Source organism: Salvelinus fontinalis, chromosome 11, assembly GCF_029448725.1.
Source record: "Salvelinus fontinalis isolate EN_2023a chromosome 11, ASM2944872v1, whole genome shotgun sequence".
Lineage (NCBI taxonomy): Eukaryota > Metazoa > Chordata > Actinopteri > Salmoniformes > Salmonidae > Salvelinus > Salvelinus fontinalis.
This window is the reverse complement of record NC_074675.1, coordinates 23,361,332-23,387,911: the sequence shown is the minus strand read 5'-3', so window position 1 is coordinate 23,387,911 and position 26,580 is coordinate 23,361,332. Positions and strand designations below refer to the sequence as shown.

Here is a 26,580-nt window from a genome sequence, read left to right as displayed (position 1 = left end):
AGACTGGAATGTTTTAGGGCTGACAAAAGTGAAAAGGGGGAAAATAATATATATATATATTTTTTTTAAAGACAAGCATTGTAAAGTCAATTCCAATATGTCATGCATCTGTTATTCTTGATGACATCGACGGCTCGAGTCCTGATTGGCTGTCGTGCCGCGAAATCTGGCGAGGTGGGTGGCGTTCTAGCGTCTCGCGCCCTATATGTAATTTGTGACTCGCGCTCTGAGACCCAGTGACATGCAAAACCCTGACCGGAGAGTACAGTTGGACATACCCACTGAAGCAGACAAGAGCTCAACTCGGGACAGACTTTGAATAACTATTCGGCGACATAACTTTTTGTTGTAAAGACAGCGAGGGAGATTTTACGCACTAAAAATGCAGTCCCTCTGTCCCCAACTGCTCAGCTTGCTGTTCGTTTTCAGCAGCCTTCAGATTCATCAACTCACAGAGGCTTGTTCGTGTGCTCTGTCGCACCCGCAAGATGCGTACTGTAACTCTGACATAGGTAAGTCGTATGGGTTATATGTTATGCCAACTAAAATATTTTCTCTATTGAAATGTACGTTTGCAGTGGTTTTGTGATATTCTGCATACATGGACTATATTAGAATAATAAACTGTTGTTAGTATAAAGCGATGCAACTTTGTGGAACCTACAGTAAATGGGTAAATCTCTGCCAAACAAAGTTATGCGTAAAATGGAACCATCACCTAAAAGCCCATTTTAAAACACTGTCAGAATATACCAGTTTGCAAGTATCAGATGGCTCGTAGGCTAACGGTTTACTACAACACACGCTTTCTGAGTAGTCTAAATAAATGCGTCATCTCTCAAATTAGTGAGTCAAGAGAGAGGAAGCTTTACTTTATTTCCCCTTGCTCTGATGAGAGGGAAGAGTTAAATGGGAACGGTATCCATGGAAACAGGTCCCACTGATCATAATGTTTTTCAGAGCTAAATGACCACTTGCTGAGCAATAAACCAGAACCGAACAGGCAGACAGTAGCCAGCCAAGGGGTTTTACTCCTGACTGAATATTGCACCCACGTGTGGAGGTTACCAATGGCAGATTTGAAGTGGAGACTAGCTACTGTTCTTGGATGCTCTGTTCGGTCTGGCTTTCCATAAGATGTAAGAGCCAAGACTTGGCTAGGAATGTTAAGCAAGTGCTCTTGCAATCAACTTGTTAATTCTACAGTCCTATTGGTATAGCATTGCCCTTCAAGTGTTTGTGGTCTTCTATGAAAGCACATGTTTACTTTCCAAAAGGGGGCTGATTCATTCCATTCACGCATTTGGTATAGATATGGAGTCAGCATTGGTATAATACAAGTCTTGGTTATTGACTTAGGTGCACTGGTATTTTCTGTGTTTATTCCAGGTATATTTTCTTTTGGGGCTGGTCCTCGGACCCACTTGTAGCTGAGATTTCTTTGGCCTCCTGCTCAGAGGAGGGTGGCTTTGTAAAGCTTGTTGTACCACTGGGTCATGCATGCACAGGCTATGCCAGAATAACATTAACTCAGCTGTTGTTATCGAGGAATGCCAGTCCAACCTGAGCAGTGTTATTGGATAACACTTGTTAAGACCAGGTGGGTCCTGGCTCTCCGCTGTTGCTGCAGGAGACTCATTCCTGAAAAGGAGTAAGGGATTATTTGATAAGCCTGAGCAATAATAAGTTTTGTGGGGGTCTAAAAGCAGGAGGGAAAAGGTAGAGTGAAAGAGAGAAGTCCACTGGGATATACGGTATTAGGAGAACGGTGTGCAGCTCTTGTATTGTGGAACGGAACTGCTGGCAGCAGGCAGTGTGTGTGTGTGTGTTTGACCAGTCATCCATCCACCCACACACACCTTTGACAGACACAGCCATCAAACGTCAATTAGGGTAGGATAGAGTGGTCCAATGCCACGGAGCGGAGGAGAAGTGGACATCAGAGCTGTTCCATGGGCGGAGTCTTCCTGAGGACACAACTATGATGTCATGTTTTTTTCTGCAGTGATCCCTAGTCCAGCCAGTGAACTATGACTGAAGCCTGACGAGGTCAGAGGAGAGAAAGCGATGTTGACTTTTCAACATATGGCAACGGTTTAAAAACTAACACCCTCACACACAAGTGGCAGGTTGACCATTCATGTCAAACACCAACATATTTATGCAAACATTTCCTCAGCATTGATGAGCATTGCCTCTTATTTAATTATAATTATTGGGGCTTATGCTAGTTAGTGACCTCGTTCCATTGTGTTGAAGATGGTAGTACAAATGTTAGTGTCACAAGCAGTCAGGTGTCACCCTGCCTTTCATGTCCCCTAAATTGGCTCATCCCATTGGCAAGAAGTGGAGCCTAGTGGGCCAGAATCTAGGGCTGTCTTTAATGGCTGCAAGTGAGCATTTGTGAGCTCCAAATTCCATTTCCACGGTCTTGGTTCAGCCAGAAGTACGCCACAAATGCCTGTAGCGTGCACAGAACTAGGTATGCCTCTTCCCTACCACTGCAAGGGACAGTGTCACAGAAGTCCCGATAAAACATAACACTGTAAACATGCCATAATGCCAAAGCCAAGATCACATTTCATCATGTAGATGACAACTGTAGAGCTATTTTTCCCAGTGGGACAATTGGCCATGGAAAAAGCTTGAAATAATTCTATGGGAGTAACATGCGCACTTTCCCCAATTAATTTGACCTTATATCCATCTTCTGCTCAATGAGCAATAATGAAGGCTATTGCATTCAGTTAGACAGTAAATGAAGATAGTGTTGGACTTCTGTTAGGATAGGGCTCTAGTGCAGTTATCATGAACACGTAAGCTTATGATGACTATTGCATAATTATTATGCAACTGATGACATTTTCAGGCAAGATTTCACATGTAAAATTCCAATAGCTCTTGTGTTGTAAGCCAACTGGAAATGGAGTTTGGCATGAACATTATGTTTTTGGACTGAGAAGGATAACAGTTATCTCCTGGCAACACCTAGAGTTAAGATGGATATTCTGATGTGTGTCCCCTGGGCATGTCCAAACAAACATGTGCTGCAGTCTTATCCAAAAAAAGCGCAAGTCAATTTTCTGGGACAAAACGCAGTTCCAAAAGCTTCACATGGCCTTGCATTGTGAGCAATCGTCTTTCGGATGGGACGTTAAACGGGTGTCCTGACTCTCTGAGGTCATTAAAGATCCCATGGCACTTATCGTAAGAGTAGGGGTGTTAACCCCGGTGTCCTGGCTAAATTCCCAATCTGGCCCTCAAACCATCATGGTCACCTAATAATCCCCAGTTTACAATTGGCTCATTCATCCCCCTCCTCTCCCCTGTAACTATTCCCCAGGTCGTTGCTGCAAATGAGAATGTGTTCTCAGTCAACTTACCTGGTAAAATAACGGTAAAATAAAATAAAAATAAAAAAAAAATTGCATCACTTCACTGGGGTTTGATGAATGTTTTAAGAAAATGTCATCTTTGATAAACCTTAGTGTCAAAATACCCCTAAAAACATACTGTATGCAGATCTATACCTACAAAATATTCCTTATGAAAGATATGAGTGATAAAATGTGCCTTTATCCTCATCTCCCCCCCCCATTTCATATGAACAGTACTTTCAACAAAGGCTGTTCATTTCGTCAACAACCTATTTTTCCTGACTAAAACTGATGATAATGAGACGAGATGCCCTGGGGGGGAAAAAACAAACTATTACAAATTACTTTCAATTTTAGTTGACAATTGTGACGAGAATTCCCTGTGACATTTAATTTGACATGAAGCAAATTTTCATCAGTTTTGTCCAATTCCAAGCATGCATGCAGAATATTTCATGCTATCCTCTCATTGGCAGAATTCACATATTTCAGTAGCGCAGTCTGATTGATTGAGCTCTCCCACACAGCTCCAGGCAATCACTTCAGTCACTCGTCAATCTTCTGAACTGATGCGAAGCCTGGACCCTTGACTTGTAACTAACTTCAACTAGAAGGCCTGATTGGTGCTGCATAGATTGTTGTCCTTCTGGAATGTTCTCCCATCTCTACAAAGGAACTCTGTAGCTCTGTCTTGTGACCATTCGGGCTCTTGGTAACCTTCCTGACCAATGCCCTTCTCCCCCTGATTGCTCAGTTTGGCTAGCTCTAGGAAGAGTCTTGGTGGTTCCAAACTTCTTCAATTTAAGAATGGAGGCCAATGTGTTCTTGGGAACCTTCAATGCTGCAGAAATGTTTTGGTACCCTGCCCCAGATCTGTGCCTTGACACAATCCTGTCTCGGAGCTCTATGGACAATTCCATCGACCTCATTGCTTGATTTTTACTCTGAAATGCACTGTCAACTGTGATATTTTATATAGACAGGTGTGTGCCTTTCCAAATCATGTCCAATCAACTGAATTTACCACAGGTGGACTCCAATCAAGTTGTAGGAACATCTCATGGATGATCAATGGAAACAGTCTCATAAAAAAAAAAAAAGTTCTTAATACTGGGGTATTGTGTGTAGATTGATTAAAGAAATAAAAATCCTCAATTTTAGAATAAGGCTGTAACGTAACAAAATGTGGAAAAGGTCAAGGGGTCTGAATACTTTCCGAATTCATTGTAAAGTTTGTACGTGAGAACTATTTAGATGTATACTTTCAGTTTTTCTGAACTTACTTCAGTCGCTCATAAGAGGGAAGCTTGCACTACCTGGTGCAGACACATGCGCAGATCAAATACATCACTGGAACGCCGATTACGCTGTTTACATGTCCTTATCATTCAAAAGATTGCTCAGAAAACCAGGTGTTTTAATCGCCGTATGCCTACTTCAATTATGGCCTCATGCCGATTTAAGTTAAGAGCAAGGTGTTTACATGACTAATGCCATACTCAGCCTTTTACTATAATCAGTTTAAAATCAAATTAGTGTGCATGTAAACATACTCAATGTTTACTCTCATGTAGGCAATTTTTTCTCTGACATCAGAAGCTCCATTTCCCCATGCGCACTGTTATTCATTCATCTCTGTTGCTGCTCTCGCACCGTGGTCTGCGAGTTACGGTTGCTTTTCCCCCCAATGGTAAAAACAAATGCTATTCGTTGAATATTAGGAGTACAGTAATACTTCTGGCATTTTTAAGCTCAAATTCTCCCCTTATCAAGGAAACCACTTATTTACCCCCTTGACGGTTGTGATGGGCAGAAAATCAGAGCTGTAAATTGTTTCACCTGTAGCCAAGGCTTTATTGCCTATATGGTTAATTATGTTTGGCATTGGATACAATCTACCACAATATCAATGTTGCCATCTAAGGTATACGAGGGGATAGTAGGCCTAGTTGGACAAGGCTATCTGAATGTGCAAATGATGGAAGTTAGGTAGCTTAAATATTAATTATTTAATAGAAAAAAAATGCACTGACTAAACTAGACTAAAATTGTCCTGAGTTTTAGTCGACTGATAACTAACGAAGGATGAAATGACAAATGTGATAGACTAAAAGGTATTTTAAGGACTAAAGCTAAATCTAAAATAGCCCAAGGGTTTTTGGCAGCTAACTATTATTTGAGGACTACGGTCAAACGGCTATGGTTTACACACACAGTGAATATCTAGATGTGGATTAAAACGTAAATGGTGACCTTAAGCTCCCCTCAGGTGTAATGCTGAGTGAGGAGAGGGACTAATTTCCACTGTAAGAGCCAGAGGTGAGTTCAAAGGCTACTCCCGTTGTTTCATAGGCCCTGCTCCAAAATCACTAGCAGCACCCGCTCTAATAGATGTATCAGATAGACATTCGGAATTGAGGAAATGAGGGTACAACAAAGAGGAAAAAACATGTCAAATACCAACTTCAAATAACCTGAGGGTAACTTTGCAATCAACGTAAGGAGTTCAACTAGGTCAGCTGATATATGTTCTCTCAATGAACCCTTCCTTGCATTTCTAGACAACAGTCAGCCATTTCCTGACAATTTTTTCCTTGCTGCATACAGACAGAGACAGAGAGATTACTTTTGGTGCACAGAAGACCTACTGGGCTGAAATTTTACTTGGTGACTGAAACAGCCCATTCACATTGGAACAGAGGGGAAGGCTGTTTCTCTAAAGCTTTTCATGCAGCAGATTAGCGTTTCGGTCGACCCTAGCTACACTTTGGCCCTGGTGTTTAATATCCCAAGGAGCTGAGCTGTCAGGAGCAGACCTTTACAATCTCGTACCATGCACCGATTCAATATAGAAGATTACTGCTGTGGGTAAGTGTGACTTGGCCTGGGATAATAACCTTGGAGAAACATGTACAGTAGTTTAGCCTGGTGTAAGCTAGTTCTCAGAGTGGTGAGGAAGGAGGTCCTCAAGTTACCCTGTCCTTTCTCTTGGGAGACCTGGCGAGGGAAGCAATGAGCTATAGTTACTATAGGTTGCAATAATGCAAAACCCAATCCTATTCTCTACTATGCTACCCATTTTTCTTCCCAACTGGCAGAGGGCATAGATGGTCCCATATTATGAGGAACATTATGTCATCTGGGATCAGCTCGGTGCGTTCAAAGCAGCTTCATTCCATAAGGCCAGCGTTCCTTCCTGTTAAAACAGGTCAAGAAGTCAAAAGGTGCAAGATTCCCTGAATGTTTGACATGTACACCCTGTTAGACAGGCATAGAGCGTTTAAGTCATCCCTTTCCTGCAGACCGCTTAACTTCAAAAATCACCAGTGTAGTCCATGACTGCTTCTGAAATAGTACCCTGTTCCCTATATAGTGCATTACTTTTAAATCAGACCTACACATCCCATCCCAAGTTGCGTCCATCTCTTCGGTGAACTGGTGCGGGCATTACTTTTCTATTCAGGTCAAGTGTAATCCCACTATGGGTGTTGTCAGCTCCGACACCTCGAAAAAGAGGAAGAGTACTTAAGAGAGTGGTTTCTTTTTTGAGTGGAGCACCCAGTGAGTGTGTCATACTAAGTAGCATCGTTTCCCCCCGCCCACTCGGATCATGTTCAGAATCAGTCTCGCTCTCCCTCGCTTATCACCACACACACAGTTCACAACTCTGGTTATACACAACCACATTATTTCCCCCTATTCTTCCCCTCTTCATATGACCATCTATTTCAACCTTGTCATGGTGACTTTTCCCTCATCACGCAATCTGTTTGCTGTAATCACAATTTAGCCTGAGGTGTCTCACAAGATTCACAGGCACAATGTAAAGCAGGAGGAGGCTTAAACTGCTTGATTGAATTACATTCTCACTTGTGTTGCGATTAGCATTTGAATGCAGAGTTTAGTAATCCCATGCTTCGGGGAAGAGATACTGTGCTAAATTCATTCAATTACTTTCTCTGTCATACCCCAGTTACTTCTCCTTATTAAGAAAAATCCATTTACTTTCCACTGGGAATGTATGTCAAATCCACTGCAAAACATTAATATGCATGCGGCAGAAACAGCAGAATAGCACTCGCCTGTAATTGCTATTCGTGTGTTGCAGCACACACAGAGAGAACAGGTGGCACTAACTCTAGAGCTGCAAGAGATTTCTAGCTGCAGTGGCGATTACAGCTAAACTAACCAGTACTGATCAGGTGGATATCTTATGCAGTGCTTGGGCTTAGAATTGGATTACATAAAACACTCACAACTTGGTCATTTCTGACACTGGGGTCCAGACCTAGCCTGAATTGGCCTGTTGAAAGAACTCGGTGGTCAGGAGTAAATATAGCTAGCATTCTGAGATCTCCTTAGGGCCCTTCCCTTGGAGGTCAAAGGATCGCTGTAGGGAATAACACAAATCCTCTGTCCAACCAGCAGCTGCGTCCTTTCACACATTCCACCAGGCAATGACTTCGGCACCACCCAATTAGTGGTTGCCCGCCCAGTGGCGAGTGTATCCCGCCTCAAAGAGCGTTTGGTGTTACTGTTGGACTCTTGTTCAGTGATATGACCTATGACTCCTACGCCTAATAACAGTTGAAGGCTCAATGCAAAGCTCTTTGGAATTGGACTCTTATCGTTTTGGGTGGGGAAAGCAATCTTTGCAATGGAGTTTAGGTTTTAAGGGGAAGGCAGGTTTTCGGCTACTGGCTTCTGAAAATAGTTTGAGGGATCAGTGCATTATGGGGCGGCAGAGTAGCCTAGTGGTTAGAGCGTTGAACTAGTAACCGAAAGGTTGCAAGTTCGAATCCCCGAGCTGACAAGGTACAAAAAATTACATCAGTGAAAGTACCATTCATTTGACTCTGCATAGCAGAGACTGGTTAGGTAACAATGCTTTGAGGCTCATAATATGCGAGTTGACAGATTAATAGAGCAGATGTCCTTGGGTACATTGGCTCAAAAAGGTCACCAAGAACGCAAGATCACCTGAATAGGTTTAACATAATCGTTGCCTTCTACATGGATGTGTGATTCTCTAACAGCTATCACATTGGATGGCTGATGCTCTATTAGAGCCACGTCATTCTAAACTGGCAGGTGAAAATGTGAGCTCCATTGAAGGTGTTGATGTCACCTCACCGGCATCTTCTAGGAGACTTTTCTATTCATAAATCACCAGGATTACTGCTTTTCCTTTAGACACCCTTCTTGTCTGGGACTTAAATACATACTATGACGCTATAAGAGAGGAGATACGTTCTTGGTGACTTACATCCCTTCTTCACTCTATCGAGATGAGTGAGACGCACTTCCCTTTTCTCCCCCCTCACAGGCTCAAGAATGTGAACCTCAAAAGGAATGTAGAAAGAACATTCCGGAGAGGAAAGATAAACATCCCCACTGTTAGTTATGTCTGTGGCTGTCAGACTGCGGGGAGCAGGTGATCTTGACTCAAGTCGACTGCGCCTGCATGTGGACTACCCTTTCACTACCCATTCTCCCCCGGGGGGCCCCAGAGCACTGATACAAGTACTCTGGGGAGGACCTGATTCACTGGCCTAAACGAGGCCTCGCTCGTAAGCCGATTTCCCCCTCACAATGGACCCACTTACTTTAAAAGGAGTGAAAGCAAACAAGGTGATTCCACAGCCAAACTGTGTCACCTAGCCGCTGTTTACATGAGGGTGAGCAGCACTGATAAGATCTTTTTCCACCCTGTGCTGAATGTAAAGAAAGGAGGTTGTTTAAACAGTGGCGACACATGGTTTTACGATACAGGGATAAGGCAGGAGGGAGGTAGTAATAAAGCTGTGGCCTCATTTTCATTGTCCTGAAGAAGAACTGCTTTGGCCTCAGTCAAATTCAAGTACAAATGCTAGACCCTAGTCTTCCACTGGACTTGTTTGCCAAGCAGAAGCAATCCATAAAAATAAATGAATAGATTATAAACTGAGCCAAACCCTTACAAAATCTTCCATGGGTCTCTAGGGGCTGGGATTTTAATAAGCTTTGGAAAAGCAATGAGCAGCCTAATGTATTCTAGGGTCCTAATCGGGAGGTACTTCTAGCTAAAGCATTTGTAAGGGTGATATGTTGAACACTTATTGGACTTACTACTGTATTTAGGCTTCTCTTATTGATGCTCACACAAACATCAGCCTGACTCCAGATGTCAGGGACAGAGATGGGGACAAGACTTGCTCTGATGTGACCTAAATTCGGGAAATCATCCAATATGCTGCAGCTAGAGGCTTTCCAAGCTCTGTCCATTGCATAATTGACTAATTCTGTGCTTGTGTCTTGTCTACAGTGATCCGTGCCAAAGTGGTGGGCAAGAAGTTACTGAAGGATGGGCCTTTTGGTACCATGCGTTACACGGTCAAACAGATGAAGGTAAGCCATCATCTCATCATTCAGCCCGAGTTTTTCATAATCTTGCCCATACCTTGAAGAGCATAACCGCACTATGGAAAAACAGCACAAGGATATAACAATCACTAACAAGCTCATAAGCTTTGAAACTAGGAGACCAGTTTTATCACTGTAGGCCTACTACAATGATACAGTGTATGACTAGGCTACTGCAGCAGTATCACTTAAGTTATAGTGCACTCCCTAATTCTAATAACCAAAACATGAGTTCACAGATGCTGTGAAATGGCCAAGCTTTTCCATTAAGTGCCACAAGAGTATGTTACAGAGGATTAGACATTGTTTTCATCATCACCTCTTTAACTCTTGGCCCTGTGGCAAGAAGGTTTGGCTAATCCAAGTTAAGTGTGTTTGAATATTTGTTTGGCCAAAGGAATCCAACGTAGTCGTAATGGCCTAAAGACAATCGCCTCTGAGTCTATAAATCATGAAGAGTGGGCTTTGTTGCCCCTAGAAACTTTTTCCCAGAAATCCCCCGTTTTAGGTCCCAATGGCTCGCCTCTTTCACGGCTTGTCCTGTTATTTCCAAGAATAGCAGTGTCTAAACAGGGATTTCCTGTTGTTCCCAGACAAATAAATCACGACGGACCAAACACAACAAATCCCAGGGCAAACATTTACTTTGTACGGCAGCGTTTGTGTTCCGCGCACCTGAACTCAATGGGTGGACCCACGGTTCAACCCCAAAGTCACGTCTTCATTATGTCCTGTAATTATGTTCATTTTCATGTTGTTAAATGATAGCATCAGTGGCCTCTCCCTCTACTACACTGAATTCTTGGACGCAATATCTCATCATACTGCGTTTGTTTATTGTTGTGGATTCCTGACAACTTCGAGAACAACTCAATAAATCCAGTTGCGTCAGAAGCAAGAACAAGTGCCAGAGGTGTGATCTTCATTCCAGATTATAATCGTTATGACAGACTGTTTGTCATGGTCTGTTTTGCAGATGTACAAAGGATTCAACAAAATGCAGCATGTTCAGCACATCTACACCGATGCCTCTGAGAGTTTGTGTGGAGTCAAGTTCGACATCAACAAGTACCAGTACCTGATCACAGGTGAGTCACTATTCAACCATACAGTACCACTGATCTGAAAAGCAGCTATCTAATGTACTTGGCGGGCCGCACAGTTGTCATGGTGGTGCCAGAAACAATGTCTTTCCATTAAGAGCTATTAATAAGCAATAAAAACAGCCTCACGAGCTGCCTCAGAAGCACATTACCAAAAACAAATTAGCGAGGCAAGCAAGTACATCAGTGGAGTTGATGCCAGCTTGATCTCCCAGGCCTGTTTCCCCTAACTCCCTCTCGGCAGCACGTCCCACAACAATGGCAGCGTTGCTAACAGCAGCCCCAGGTTTTTTTGGTTTAAATGCAACCCCCTCCTCCCCCTCCCTGAAGACTTCTTGACTGCTCTGTGACACAAACTTTCCCACTATATATAACCTCCCGTCTGTGAGAGACGAAAGAGAGGCAGGGGGGCACTTATTTGTTGAAGCATTTCCTTCTCCTTTGGGGTGTAAACAGCAGTACTTTTCCCTCCTCTCTTATAATGAACAGTTCTAGCGTTTCCAGTGCAGGCAGGCATTTATCAAGTTCAACTTCAATTCATTAGTTGTATGTACAGGATACACCGTCCAACGAAATGCTTCCTTGCATGCTACACACACATTTATGATGTGTTTGTAGTAGGAATGCACAGTTGAAGTCGGAAGTTTACATACTTAGGTTGGCGTCATTAAAACTCGTTTTTCAACGACTCCACAAAATGTATTGTTAACAAACTATAGTTTTGGCAAGTCAGTTAGGACATCTACTGTGTGTATGGCACAAGTAATTCTTCCAACAATTGTTTACAGACAGATTATTTCACTTATAATTCCAGTGGGTCAGAAGTTTACATACACTAAGTTGACTGTGCCTTTTAACAGCTTGGAAAATACCAGAAAATGGTGTCATGGCTTTAGAAGCTTCTGATAGGCTAATTGACATCATTTGAGTCAATTGGAGGTGTACCTGTGGATGTATTTCAAGGCCTACCTTCAAACTCAGTGCCTCCTCTTTGCTTGACATCATGGGAAAATCAAAAGAAATCAGTCAAGACCTCTGAAAAAATGTCTGGTTAATTTTTGGGAGCAATTTCCAAACGCTGAAGGTACCACGCTCATCTGTACAAACAATAGTACGCAAGTATACGCAGCCTTCATACCGAAGGATACATGTTCTGTCTCCTAGAGATGAACGTACTTTGGTGCGAAAAGTGCAAATCAATCCCAGAACAGCAGCAAAGGACCTTGAAGATGCTGGAGGAAACAAGTACAAAAGTGTCTATATCCACAGTAAAGCGAGCCCTATATCGATAACCTGAAAGGCCTCTCAGCAAGGAAGAAGCCACTGCTCCAAAACCACAATAAAAAAGCCAGACTACGGTTTACAACTGCACATGGGGACATAGATCGTACTTTTGGAGAAATGTCCTCTGGTCTGATTAAACAGTTCTATTTTTGTTTAGCCATAATGACCACTCTTATGTTTGGAAGAAAATGGGGGAGGCATGCAAGCAGAAGAACTCCATCCCAACCGTGAAGCACGGGGGTGGCAGCATCATGTTGTGGGGGTGCTTTGCTGCAGGAGGGACTGGTGGACTTCACAAAATAGATGGCATCATGACAAGGAAAATATTAGTTGGTTAGATTGAAGCAACATCTCAAGACATCAGTCAGGAAGTTAAAGCTTGGTCGCAAATGGGCCTTCCAAATGGACAATGACCCCAAGCATACTTCCAAAGTTGTGGCAAAATGGCTTAAGGACAACAAAGTCAAGGTATTGGAGTGGCCATCACAAAGTCCTGACCTCAATCCTATAGAAATTGTGGGCAGAACTGAAAAAGCGTGTGCGAGCAAGGAGGCCTACAAACCTGACTCAGTTACACCAGCTCTGTCAGGAGGAATGGGACAAAATTCACCCAACTTATTGTGGGAAGCTTGTGGAAGGTTACCCTAAACGTTTGACCCAAGTTAAACAATCTAAAGGCAATGCTACCAAATACTAATTGTGTATGTAAACTTCTGACCCACTGGGAATGGGATGAAAGAAATAAAAGCTGTAATAAATCAATCATTCTCTACTATTATTCTGACATTTCACATTCTTAAAATAAAGTGGTGATCCTAACTGACCTAAGACAGGGAATTTTTACTAGGATTAAATGTCAGGAATTGTGAAACATTTAAACTAGTTTTTTTGGGCTAAAGTGTATGTAAACTTCCGACTTCAACTGTATGTGTATGTCAGTGTGGGTGTGTGCGTGAGCGCATGTGTGCTAGCTAAGGTGTTGAGTCAGTGCAAGTGGTCAGTCCAATTCAAGTATTTGGCAGTCCGATGGCTTGTAGATAGAAACTGTCTCTGAGCCTATGACTTGCTATGAAGTCGGAGAGCAGTTGAGTGAGACCGAAGGCCGTCATACTGTTTAGCTGTGTGTTGAATGTTCCCATCACTACGTCCCAAACCTGTAAACATGCCCTACGAAGCCAATAAAACATGAGGAAGGAAATCACCCCGGCAACCCAAGTGTGTTTATTGTGGCTGGGTGATGATGACATCACAGTCATCCAGGCCAGGCAGCAGCTCTAGCTCTGGTTTGGGGAGTGAGTCTGTAATTGGGTCTTGAGTCCCTGAGCCATACTGTATCAGGACTCAATTACAGGCATGTTAAATACGTCAAGGCCTGATAGATTAGCTCCACGGGTTGAGCTTTGATCAACCCAGAGTGAGTGCACGGCCTCCTGATTAGCTTTGAAGAGGGATGCCGCACTAGCCTGGTCCCAGATCTGCTTGTGCTGTCTTGCCAACTACAATTTAGGAGCAGGATAATGCCGCTCTCACCATTGTCTAACTTTGCCAGAGATGCCAATAATCCATATGGAAGTCGTTCTAAGAGTTGTGTGTTTGCCAGCTTTCAGCTCAGTGTGTGATGACAACAGGACAGTGTAGCACTAGCAATGGATACACTGTTACAAACAACCATGTTGTTTGAGTGTTAGCTGGCGGGCTACAGTGTAGGGTGAACCTGCCTAACCTAAAAATAACCTAAAAATAAAAGCCTAATAGAAGCCTAACCTAAAAATAGAAGCCTAACCTAAAAATAGAAGTTAGAAAACTTTTTGGAAATTCTCAATAGGGGTGTTGGTTTAATATGGGACCTTCTGTACAAGATGGTCTTACCATAGTTAAAAAGCTTTGAACCACTTGCTTGACTGGTGTATTTATACTAGGCGAGGTATGGCAATTATACAATTAGCCAAAAATAGGCTAAGGATGACATCTGACTCTTTGGACATCTGACACTTTCCCATGGCATTGGGAATATGACAAGAATTGTTTTTCAGTCTTCAGTTTTTGGGGGGAACAAACAAACCATTGTAATGAATGTTTTGTAAGTCATGAAAAAAAAAAAAAATCACAAATGATGTAATGCATAACAAAAGCTGATCTGTAACCAACCCTCTCTCTCCCCTCAGGCCGCGTGTTTGACGGCAAGGTCTACACCGGGCTGTGTAATTTCAACCAGCCATGGGAGCGCCTCTCGCTGGCCCAGAAGAAGGGCATCAACCACCGCTACCAGCTGGGCTGCAACTGCAGGGTGAGTGGCAACAACTGCGCTCTCAGGGAGAATATGGATGAAGTGGCTCCCGGAGAGAATATGGATAAGATGGATATGTATAAGGAAGCTAAAGCAACCCAACAGCAGCAGAGCCAAGATGGAGGAGTAGGAGCCAGAAAGCGGGGCAGGGGCAGAGGCAGGCAGAACACCCTGCTTACTGCAAAGCATACCATCCTGCTCTGAGCATCTCTGTTCCTCCATCTAGAAGACGTCTTACCACAGAAAATGACAAGGCACTTCATAATCTCCATATGTTATCGGATATTGGCTGTAGAATTGGGGGGAAATAATGTGTTCATTTTATGACCATAATAATTACTTTAGTGGCCTTGCATATATTGGGTCAAATAGATTTTGCTGATAAACTGCAACCAATTATGAAATCCTTGCCAAACCATTTAAAACTTTTCCCTATATTCTTAAGTGTAGCACAACACAAGAATGACTATCAAAATATATACCAAATCATTTTGATTATGATTGTAGGGACATACTTTTAATTTCCTGATAGTGGCTGAATGATATAATGTAAGGTTTTAGCTGTCAGGAATATTATGTGTCCCCTTTCCATTTTGGCATCATAACGGATAATACACATCCATGAATGTAACTGAAGAGACAGAGGGAAAGACGAGGATAGAGAAAAGAGATTTATAATGATCTTTGTGAGTTATTCAATGTAACTACACTGGAATCACTTTCCCTGTTATTCCAAAGCCTGAATTCCGCGCTCGGTCGGACCCCCTTTATGCGGGACCTGCTCCTGTGCAGCTCCAGTCCAGGCTCATAAATATCCTACTGTACTGCATGGCTCCAGACACACCATCTGGTCTGCCCGTCACCAGCAATAAGTGCATTGCCAGACAGGAGACCGGAGTAGCTACACAGTCCAAATGCTGGCTAACACCTTTCAAACTGCTCACACCCAAACTGCTTAAAGGGTTGTAATGTTAAGACACATTAGACGTACAAGTGAGTCTTCGAGGCCAACGCAGAACAGTGGAGGTGAATGTATGATTGTGACCAAACATGGCAAGTCAGCATCAGGAATGAAAAACAAACTTGGACAGAACTCCCCATGGTAGAAGCGTTTTTCTTTTAGTTTATTGCCCATTTCAGTTCAAATGTTATCTTTAAAATCGGGAAGAAGAAAAAAAACACACGTGTAGCAGCATCCTATTGCTAGAACACAACACCTCATTGTGTGCACCCCTATGAACCAGCATGCTTACTGTCTGAAAAGACAACAGACCGAGGCAGTGCAGACACAGCCATCTCTGTGGTTTTATATCAAGTGCAAGAATCTCCTAGAGTGCGAACGTCACACTTCACCGGCGCTTCCGCCAAAATCATTAAAACCAGTTTGTCATCCTTTGTATTCTTCAACAAAAGATGATTTATAGCTAAGGAATGCAGGAAGCATGTGAAAATAATCCACTGCAGTGTATACAAAAAATTGGCGTCAGTAAATGATTAAAAAGCTAACTGTCCATAACATAGCCCCATGAACACCAGAACCAGTTAAACTTCACTGAAAACGCTTGCACCATAAAGAATGCGTTCAGCTTCACCCATATTCCTTAAGTTCTCTGCTGTTGATTCCTCTGGCTCGGTCATTACAGTACACACAGCCTTTACTGAAACACCTCTTTGGATTTCTCTAAAACAGAGTATTTTGTCAGTTTCTAATTTCTCACCTTTTAAAGACATTTGGCAGGCTATTCAGTGCATTCGGAAAGTATTCAGACCCCTTGACTTTTTCCACATTTTGTTATCTTAGAGCCTTATTCTAAAATGGATGACATTGTTCCCCCCCCTCATCAAGCTACACACAATACCGGTCCTATCAAAGTTGCACAGAAATAGGTTGGGCAAGATAGTCAGGACTTGCAGAAAAATCATGGGGCAGCAACAGCAAGAACTAATCTCTCTACCTGGGCAGAGCCCTCCATAAGGCGAATAAAATTGCGGTTGACTCTTCCCATCCACTCCACCCTGAATTCCAGCTCCTTCCCTCTGGCCGCAGGTACAGACTAAGGTAAAAAAAAAAAATAGGGCCAAGTACTCGTATTCCGAATGCAATACTGCAACTTATTGGACTAATTGCACTTGCACTATGAAACTGCACGTACCCTGCCCATTTGTTTGTAAATATCCGGTGCTATTTATTTAACATTTTTGGCGCACCTATATTTGGGGAGTTTCTCCCATTCTTCTCTGCAGATCCTCTCAAGCTCTGTCAGGTTGGATGGGGAGCGTCGCTGCACAGCTATTTTCAGGTCTCTCCAGAGATGGACAATTGGGTTCAAGTCCAGGCTCTGGCTGGACCACTCAAGGACATTCAGAGATTTGTCCCGAAGCCACTCCTGCGTTGTCTTGGCTGTGTGCTTAGGGTCGTTGTCCTGTTGGAAGGTGAACCTTCGCCCCCCAGTCTGAGGTCCTGAGCGCTCTGGAGCAGGTTTTCATCAAGGATCTCTCTGTACCTTGCTCCGTTCATCTTTCACTCTATCCCGACTATTCTCCCAGTCCCTGCTGCTGAAAAACATCCTCACAGCATGATGCTGCCGCCACCATGCTTCACCGTAGGGATGGTGCCAGGTTTCCTCCAGACGTGACGCTTGGTACTCAGGCCAAAGAGTTCAATCTTGGTTTCAACACACCAGAGAATCTTGTTTCTCATGGTCTGAGAGTCCTTTAGGTGCCTTTTGGCAAACTCCAAGCAGGCTTTCATATGCCTTTTACTGTGAAGTCGCTTCTGTCTGGCCACTCTACCATAAAGGCCTAATTGGTGGAGTGCTGCAGAGATGCTCGTCTTTCTGGAAGAATCTCCCATCTCCACAGAGGAACTCTGGACCTCCGTCAGTGACCATCAGGTTCTTGGTCACCTCCCTGACCAAGGCCTGATTTGCTCAGTTTGGCCGGCGGCCAGCTCTACGAAGAGTCTTGGTGGTTCCAAACTTCTTTAATTTAAGAATAATGGAGGCCACTGTGTTCTTGGGGACCTTCAATGCTGCCAAACCTTTTGGGTACCCTTCCCCAGATCTGTGCCTCGACACTATCCTGTCCCGCTCTACAGATAATTCCTTCGACCTCATGGCTTGGTTTTTGCTCTGACATGCACTGTCAACTGGGGGACCTTATAAAGACAGGTGTGTGCCTTTCCAAATCATGTCCAATCAATAGAATTTAACACCGGTGGCCTCCATTTAAGTTGTAGAAACTTCTCAAGGATGACCAATGGAAACAGGATGCACCTGAGCTCAATTTTGAGTCGCATACTGTAGCAAAGGGTCTGAATACTTAGGTAAATAAGCTGTTTGTTTCATTTTTTGTATAAATTTGCAAACATTTCTAAAAAAAGGTTTTCGCTTTGTCATTATGGGGTATTGTGGGTAGATTGAGAATTTTAATTTTTTATTTTTTTATTTTTTTAAATGAAATTTAGAATAAGGCTGTAATGTAACAAAATGTGGAAAAAGTCAATGGGTCTGAATACTTTCCGAACGCACTGTATGTGAGAAGGAAATGAGAAGTTTAAAGGATGTTAACGGAATTGCAGTGCAATACCGATTTCTGTCCCTTTGGTTTTCTCCTCCATTCCCTTTGGGAAACCACAAACTAAGTAGTGGACTTTCATTTCAGAGGCTAGCAATTAAATGAATCTTTGAACTCCACTGGCTTATCTACAGGAAAGTACATTTGAATTGAAACCATCCATACATTTTCATTCATCCTATAGAGCAGGGGTGGGAAAATCCAGTCCCCGAGGGCCTGATTGGTGTCACACTTTTTCTCCATCCCTAGCAAACACAGCTGAATAATCAAATTGCATTCTAAACTGAAGATCATGATTAGGTGATTATTGGATTCAGGTGTATTAGCTGGGGCAAGACTGACACCAATCAGGCCCTTGGACAGGAATTGCCCACCCATGCTGTTGAGCAAGGAGTATAAAATGCATTAGTTTCTAAATTGTAATATAATGAATTACAAAAAGAATTGACTCACTCACCCTTTGCTGATTTGACCCAATTACCTGGAGGGATTTATACTTAATTTTTTCTCCTAATCAATATCTTACTCTCCACAAATTAAGTATTGTGTCCAAGATTATGCATTGCTTCACCTTTTCCTGAAATGCTAATTCTGTCTTGGCCTTGCATTTACTGCTGAATGTAGACTCACTGTGCTTTGAATTGGTCAATATTTAAAAACAATTCACAGAAAATGAAACGTATCCTAAAATCTGTCACATATCCTAAATCAGAATTTTTGTTAATCAAAAAGGATACAATTGAACTTTTTTCAAGTCGAACTGTAAAACACAGTGAGCCTTCATCAGTATGCTGTAGCATTACTCGATAAAATGTTCCTGCTTTACGGCTACATCTGTAGTTTCGCTTCTTCCCTCTGTAGATTAAGCCCTGCCACTACCTGCCCTGCTTTGTGACCTCAAAGAACGAGTGCCTGTGGACGGACATGCTGTCCCACTTCGGCTACCCCGGCTACCAGTCCCGGCACTACGCCTGTATCCAGCAGAAAGAGGGCTACTGCAGCTGGTACCGGGGGATGGCCGGCCGTGACAAAACCACCATCAACTCCACCGACCCCTGAGTGTAAACCACAACCAAGCCCCAAACCATAGCAACTTTCTTAGAGTTTCTTCTCATCCTCACTCTTCTACACCTTTCCCAAACTCCACAACTCCGCCACGCCCCTCGTCAACCAGAGTATTACAGAACTCTTAAAAACGCGACCACTCCCACGCCCTCTGACGAAATATACAAGAACTAAAATAAATCAGTGCCTGGCTGTCTCATAGAAGTAGCACTTCTGATGTAAACAATACCTTTTTTGTTTCATGCTGTACATTTCAGTTTCTCCCACCTTCCTTTTCCTACATTTCCCTAGCTATCAAGCAGAAATTAGACTTTCTTCAGAATGCAATAACAATGGCCCTCTAAAAAGCAATACCTTTTTCAAACCATCGTAAGGCTTATATTGGTGGGATGTCATTTCAGCACTGCAGTTTCAAGCAATGCATAATGGTTGAAAATGATCCTAATATTAAAGTATGGCGTGCAAACAGTATCAACAAAGCTCCTGCAACAATGTTATTCTCAACACAAGTTATGCACAGTAACCAGACACATTGTCACCAGTACAAGGGCAATGCCAGCACGAGGTATGACCTCAGAAAAGCAATCTCTTCCTCCAGTCACACAAAGGTATTTAACAATGATTTTGAAATCACATGAAAGTGTATATGTATATGTTCACAGTTTATACTGTCAACATGTCTATTTATATGAATGATGTAATCTTTACCACCCTGACTGCTTGCACTGTAAAGTTTATTCTTGGTTGTATTAAATTTAGTCATTTAGCAGATCACACTATATGAATGCATGCTAATATCGGACGATGAATTGAGTATAGCTATATTTTCTTCTCTGTAACCACAACTAAGAATGACCCTAACAGCTCAAGCACAGGGAATTCTTAAATCTTTCACAGAGACATGAATGCAAGTTATTTAATTTTTTTTGCTGTATATGATAAGCTACAAAACAATGAACAGTTGACTCGACCGAAACCTCTGTAGTAGATTTATTTATCGGTGTTTGTCGAATCAGACAGTATCCATGCAAAACCTACAAACATCCTACTACAATAGCAAATATAGATAGATATCTATCTTTGTATCTGGCCAAAACTGTATTACCATCACTACCCTGTTTGGCTATCATGAAGGACCAGAATCCCAAATTGTGTTTGTAAAGCATCGACTTAATGTTAGTTCTGTGTTAGATCCGCCTTCAGCAGATTTTGAATGATGGTACTTTTGTCCAATCACAGTTCTCCTTCTGGTTCTCACGAGGTAAGGAACTTTTTTGACTGCATCAGAGTTTAAAGCAGAGGTTTCAGACAAAGTGTTTTCAAAAATGTATACTGCATTTTTGTAAGTATTTTAACTATTTCAGATGAAACTGATAAATGACACTATTGTCACTAAACTCTTCTACTTTGAGTTTTCCAGTTCAGTATCTTCAGTCCATTCCGTCAGAAACAGAGATGCCTCAGCAGGAGTGAGAAGTCTTTGCCCAGTCTCTCAGCTCTGCCCACTTTTCCATTATGTTCAGAAAAGGCCATGCCAAGTTGGTGTTGAATAGAGTAACAGCCCTGACATGCCAGGTTTAGAAGGAAATCCACTAAACTATAGTTAGTCAATTTATTATTCATGTAATCTATTATATTGTGAGGAACTCAAATTAAATCTAAATCTTGCCTCCTCCATAAGGCACTTCTTACATGAAATGCAATTATTTCAGGCACTATATTTACAGAAAAAAAGAAACATGTCAGCGTTCTTTATATCATTCAACAATGTAGAACAGAAAATTATAAAAACAATGCCGAATTCGACATTTGCGACCATTTCAAAAGGAGAGGAGGTACACCAGTCTCATCAGGTTTCCCCACTGCTGACCTTCTGTTGACATCTCCTCCAGGCCTTGGCTGAGGTTGAAACACAATCCAGAGGCAGTATCCTCAGTAGTCTGATAGTGGTCCTATGCCACAGCGATATCACGAAAGCCTGAACGTTCCACATCAGCAGCACTGTTTTTGTTCACCTCAGACAGTTAAAAGTAGAGCTGGTTTAGCATTGAGAGAATGATGGGCTCAATGGATGTAGACCGATAGTATGTAGTCTTAATGTATCTCCATCCACTCCATCCTTTAGTAAGAATACTGGGAAGGTTCCTCTGTATGTTCAGCCTTCATTGACACACTTCTCTGGTTGTCAGTCTTGAGTTGTTTCCCTCTACCAAATCTCCCTCAACTGGTTTTGCAAGGTTCACTCTTTGGCCTTGGCATATCTGTATTTTTTTGTGGTTCATGTTTGTGTAAATATACTGTCTGCTTAACACAGAAACACTTGGTCAAGTCGATCCAGAGCGCATTAAAAAGGAAGCTGGCAAAAGGCTGTGTACCATGTGTGTGTATACACTGATTCCTAAAAAGGGGGGCGAGCGACCGTTTCCTTGTAGGGGTTGCAGAAATGTTTGACTTAATTTCTGTGTTTTATATTTTTATAATAAAGATTTAATGAAAAATGGACTATGAGTTTGCATTGATTCCTTGAAGTGAAAGTAGCGCACCAGGTCATGATTCAAGCTCAGTATTTTATCACGGTCACAAGGCAAATTTGGACCTGACCTTTATAGCAATATGTTTGTGATATCATAAAACAATCTGTCTCATTAGGAGCTACACTACATAATGGAATTACACAGAATTGTTCCAACTTGCACATTCAACTTTGCATCAGATTACACCAGTAAATAGGTAACACACATTAAATACTGCTTTATAAATACCATAATAATTGTTGATAACGTGGTAGCAAGCACCAACAAGGCTCTCACTAAGACACTAATCAATCCCACCTGTTTGGCATTGGCCTAGAAAATATGTTAATAAAAAAATGCCCAGCTGCTACACTTGATAGTTTGGAGCAACCTTAAGCCTACTTAACTGCCACTGTCTCTCTAAGATCTATGGGGTTTAGTGTTGCACTGAGACATAACAAAATAATTGTTATGAGGACAACATTCTTTTAGTGGTCTGTGTTTTCGCTGCCTGAACACCCATAAATTCAACTGACGGGGATTGTAAGCTACAACCAGAGAATATGAAGTTGGGCATGATGCAGCCAGCACTCTGGCTGAGACATTTTACTCATCAGCTTGAAGGTTTACACGTGACGCCAAAGGAAATATTTTGCTTACTTTCTGACTGTCTCCCGCTTTTCCTACCTCAAATTAGACAAGTGTCACACGGGCTATATCAAGATTATCTGAAAACATACAGAGTTCATACATTCCCTGAGTGCTGTGTCTATATGAAGATGGTAATGCAGTAAAGAGGAACACACATTGGAAACAGTGAATCGGGAAGGCGCTCACCATCTGTGTGTGGTTGGGGTAGAAGGTCTGTTCATTCAGTGGGAACTTCTCTGGGCCCAGGGAGTGGTAGAGCTTAATCATGTGGGAAAACTGCAAGCAGAAACAAAACACGAGACAAGTAGTTACTGTATATAGAAGGCAGGATAGAAAGTGTCTTAGACTACATCTGTAGTTATCTGGAATCTATAGCACCAAAGAAAACACAATCAGTGGATGTTTGCACTGATTTCAGTCCGAGATAAAAATACAAAATAAAAACTGACACCTTGAAAGCTGAATGCAGCCCTATCCATTAAAACGTTTTTCGGTAGAAACTTTGGCCTCGAAAACTTTCAGAAATTGTGAGAATTCTATCTTTAAAAAGGTACGTTCCGGAATGTTTTGTCTACCACCACCAACATGTTTTGTCTGGGTTCTAAAGACTAGCCATGGTACAAATGTAACTTGGCCCGGCTCCAGCGCACCTTGCCAGGTAACCTCTGTTCTGTTAAAACAGGGTGAATAATAACAGGTTTTACTGGAGGACCCTGGTCTTGCGGTTTCAGAGACAGGTGTTATGGCTCCTTTTAATAGCCCAAATAAATCAGTCTGCGGCTGCCGCTAAGGGCTTCTTCTTTATGGTTAAGATGTAGGGGGTGATGGAGGGAGGAAAGGAGGTAAGTAGGCAGGTTATGGTTCACGCACCACCCAGGGTTTGCTGCAGAAGTTGTAGATGGAGAGCAGGGAGTTGATGCTGGCGACTCCCCCGTACTGAAGGCCAATCACCAGGCTCCTGAAGTCTTCGCCCGGAGTCATGCTGTAGGCATGCTGGCGAATCAGGACAAAGTCTGGCTTGAAGGATCTGGAGAAAGACAAAACAAAGTGGGACATGAGATAACGGAAACCAATAACATTCTTCGTTCCTGATGTCAAGGTAAAGTAAAAGGGCACATTCTACCATCCTGACTTTCACATCATCTGCTTCGTCGATTAACAAAACATTGATACAAACAGGAAGACTGCATCAATGTCAGCGAACATCTGTCCCACTGGGCACACGCTGGTTGAATCAAATGTCTCCACATCATTTCAATGAAATTACGTTGAACCTCCTTGGAATTGACGCCCAGTGGCGTGTGCCTCATTGACTGCTGATGACACTGCATTACACTGTAAAAACAGCCAACCTGTTGTCAGTAGGGCATTTTATAGACCTGGGTATTGATACAAATTTAGCTTGAGGTATATACAGTAAATTACAAAGATTGGTGCATGCATACTGTACTTCATTACTGACTTTGTCACTCAAGTTCCAGACCTCAAGCAGTCGAACTATAACGACAGTAGCCATCGTAGAGCATTTCCAAAGTCCAACACAGCAGCTGTAACTGCTCAGGGCCCAGACCGATAGTATCTGTCACCGCATTAACGCGTTAAGATTACATGCAGCTCACTATTTACAAGTTGGGATAAAAGCTCCATTATTCAAAGGCTGTAGGAGGAGGGTGAACAAAGGAACGCTGGTCAGAGAAGCTAATCTTCTTGACCATCTATCCAATTAACGCAGCCTAATCCCTCTCATTACAAACTGTTCTGGGAACAGGGCCAAGTAACCCATCAGGGACCCGGGAGGATTGTATCACGTCTGGCTATGATTAAGATAAAGAGGGAGAAAATTCCACTCTTTAACTGAAGGCAGGTATGCAGGGATGTGGGTTTTTCCCCCAAAAAGGTTAATTCAGCTTAGATTCAGGTAGGTAGGCTATCTTGGATGGATCTGTGCTGGCTGAGCTGAGGGATGTAAATTAAGTTCTCTGTCAGATGGCTGTCAACGGTTAGGAATGCTCGATTATTGTAATTTACAGTTTGGGGAATGGTACCATTTTGATGCATCCGTCTGAAGTCATTGCTTCGGCTTGATAAGCTGTTGAAAGTAATTTCCAGTGGACTTTAGCCGTTCTCAATGAATCAATGTCTAGAAAGCTCTGGCAAAGGTACTTGGTGTTGATTGAGTTGAGATTGCTATATTTACATTTTTGTCATTTAGCAGACGCTCGTATCCAGAGCGACTCACAGGAATTAGTGCATACATTTTCGTACTGGTCCCCCGTGGGAATCAAAACCCACAATCCTGGTGTTGCAAGCACCATGCTTTACCAACTGGGCTCACACACACGGCACCATGGAAGTGTTGCTTATGTAAGACAGACAACCTGAGAACTCAGGACTCAGCGGATCAGTGAGAGCTGTCGTGGTCACGGCGACACGAAGACTACAGCTGCTCTCTTTAAAATGTTGTGCTCACTGCTCAGCCAAGGTGGCACTGGACCAAGGGCTCACTGCACAGCCACAGTAGTGGCACTGGACCAAGGGCCGATCTATTTCTGCATCTGTTTATTGAGGGACAGACTCATACAAACCTTTCGCATACCACGTCATACCAAGTGCCCACATCACATGCACTGGTATCTGACGCACCAGGTTTGTCGTTTTAATATAACTTCACTTTCACTTACAATATTGGGATGAGGTAGGTAGATTGAGTGGGCTATTTACAGCTGCAGTGATCGGTTAGCTGCTCAGATAGCTGATGTTGAAAGTTAGTGAGGGAAATATAAGTCTCCAGCTTCAGGGATTTTTGCAATTCGTTCCAGTCACTGGCAGCAGTGAACTGGAAGGAAAGGCGGCCAAAGTAAGTGTTGGCTTTGGGGATGACCAGTGAGATATACCTGCTGGAGCACGTGCTACGGGTGGGTGTTATCGTGACCAGTGAGCTGAGAAGGTGGAGCTTTACCTAGCATAGACTTAGAGATGACCTGGAGCCAGTGGGTCTGGCGACGAATATGTAGCGAGGGCCAGCCGACTAGAGCATACAGGTTACAGTGGTGGGTGGTATAAGGGGCTTTGGTGACAAAACGGATGGCACTGTGATAGACGGCTAATAGCGGCTTATGTGAGCAGCCGAAGGCGTATGCTGCATGCACCTATCTGTACAACCTATTTACTGCTCATCATTAGCATAGAAGTGCAAGTTGTGATCATGCGATTGTTTTTAGCCAGGCAACAGCTAATAGCAGCATCGCCCTATAAAGCTACAGCATTAACACACTTATTCCAGCCATTAACTTTGTTATCAGTCTCCTAAATCGGAGTCCTTCTGCCCGAATGATGCTCCCTGTGGGTTGTGAATCACATCATAGCTGTGTATTAAATGCATTTTGTGCTTTACAATCCCAAATCACTCAGGCCCAGTGGTGATCACTTCACGGCCAATATGCTAATGCACCCTTTAAATTGTTCATCAGTGTTGCAATAAAGGGATGTTTAATGGGGACGGAGATGATGATGCCGAGATGCGAGGTAGGGATGTGCTGTATTTATGTGGAGTTGAAGATTCTGCTTTGTATTAGCCAAATGGAATTGGTTTCCTTAGGGAGAGGAGGTGAGCAGAGTGGGAGCTATAAACACAACAGATAAGGTCCCACACACACTAGTCCAGGCCATAGTCACTTCTACTGGGCGTCTTGCTGGTGCATGTTCGGAGTGTGTTAGAGATCAGTTGGCTTTGATGGTAACCATGGCAACTGCTTTAAATTGCAGCAAACTGTGGGCCAGGATTTATTGGAACATTTGCATTAATTGCCTTGGCTTTACCCCTTTATTTCTGTAAATTGGGCTTTCAGTGTAGATGCCGTTTCTGTATTGGTGCTGTGTTGAATCAGGGAGCAGGATATTATCATTGTGATAAACAATCACATTTGTGTCCATGGCTGTTTTCATCAGACCTTGAAGCATGTCAGGGGAGGGGGACAACCAGTCAAACATGACAATCGCCTGCCATTCCATTCTCTAAGTAAATGTATCTTCACATCTTTGACCTTTTCGTCGACACCTCTGGGAGATATATTCTGAATTGCAATTCATGTACATTTATCCTTGTAATGCCCTCTTGCCAGCCTCAAAGGTCCACTGGTAGAGTAATCTCCATCCAATCTGTCTGACTCAGGTTGATAAGGGTAATACGGCTCAACCTCACAAAGTGTTCCACAAAGGTCACGCGTGTTGACTGCAGGGCATTGCTCAGAACAAGAGGACATTGTGTTATTGTGCACCCGTTAGGTGTACAAAGAGCGTACGTAAGGGACAGTTATCGCCAC

At 42.8% G+C, this 26,580-nt stretch overlaps 2 protein-coding genes across 3 annotated transcripts in view; one reads left to right on the top strand and one right to left on the bottom strand.

The window, feature by feature from the left end:
- LOC129865325 (synapsin-3-like) overlaps positions 1-26,580 on the bottom strand; it is a 124,944-nt gene that overhangs the window by 46,340 nt on the left and 52,024 nt on the right. The window contains exons 5-6 of the mRNA XM_055938011.1: positions 23,129-23,285; positions 22,445-22,534 (exon numbers count right to left, since the gene is read on the bottom strand). Coding sequence (XP_055793986.1) covers positions 22,445-22,534; positions 23,129-23,285 — 247 coding nt within the window. The remainder of the gene's footprint in view (positions 1-22,444; positions 22,535-23,128; positions 23,286-26,580) is intronic.
- On the top strand, positions 214-21,596 carry LOC129865326 (metalloproteinase inhibitor 3-like). 2 transcript variants are annotated; one of them, XM_055938013.1, is made up of 5 exons: positions 219-512; positions 9,682-9,764; positions 10,756-10,867; positions 14,332-14,453; positions 18,891-21,596. In XM_055938013.1, the coding sequence occupies exons 1-5, from the start codon at positions 383-385 to the stop codon at positions 19,086-19,088; spliced, it is 645 nt and encodes a 214-aa protein (XP_055793988.1). In that variant the 5' UTR covers positions 219-382; the 3' UTR covers positions 19,089-21,596. The 2 variants fall into 2 exon arrangements, with proteins under 2 accessions (XP_055793987.1, XP_055793988.1); XM_055938012.1 differs by lacking the exon at positions 18,891-21,596 and having other exon boundaries at positions 214-512; positions 14,332-18,884.

Bases quoted from the DNA above. Each gene is read 5' to 3' on its own strand.
- LOC129865326 (XM_055938012.1), top strand. From the start codon at position 383: ATGCAGTCCCTCTGTCCCCAACTGCTCAGCTTGCTGTTCGTTTTCAGC. The intron at 513-9,681 runs GTAAGTCGTATG...TCTTGTCTACAG, and splicing joins GTACTGTAACTCTGACATAG to TGATCCGTGCCAAAGTGGTG. The intron at 10,868-14,331 runs GTGAGTCACTAT...CTCTCCCCTCAG, and splicing joins GTACCAGTACCTGATCACAG to GCCGCGTGTTTGACGGCAAG.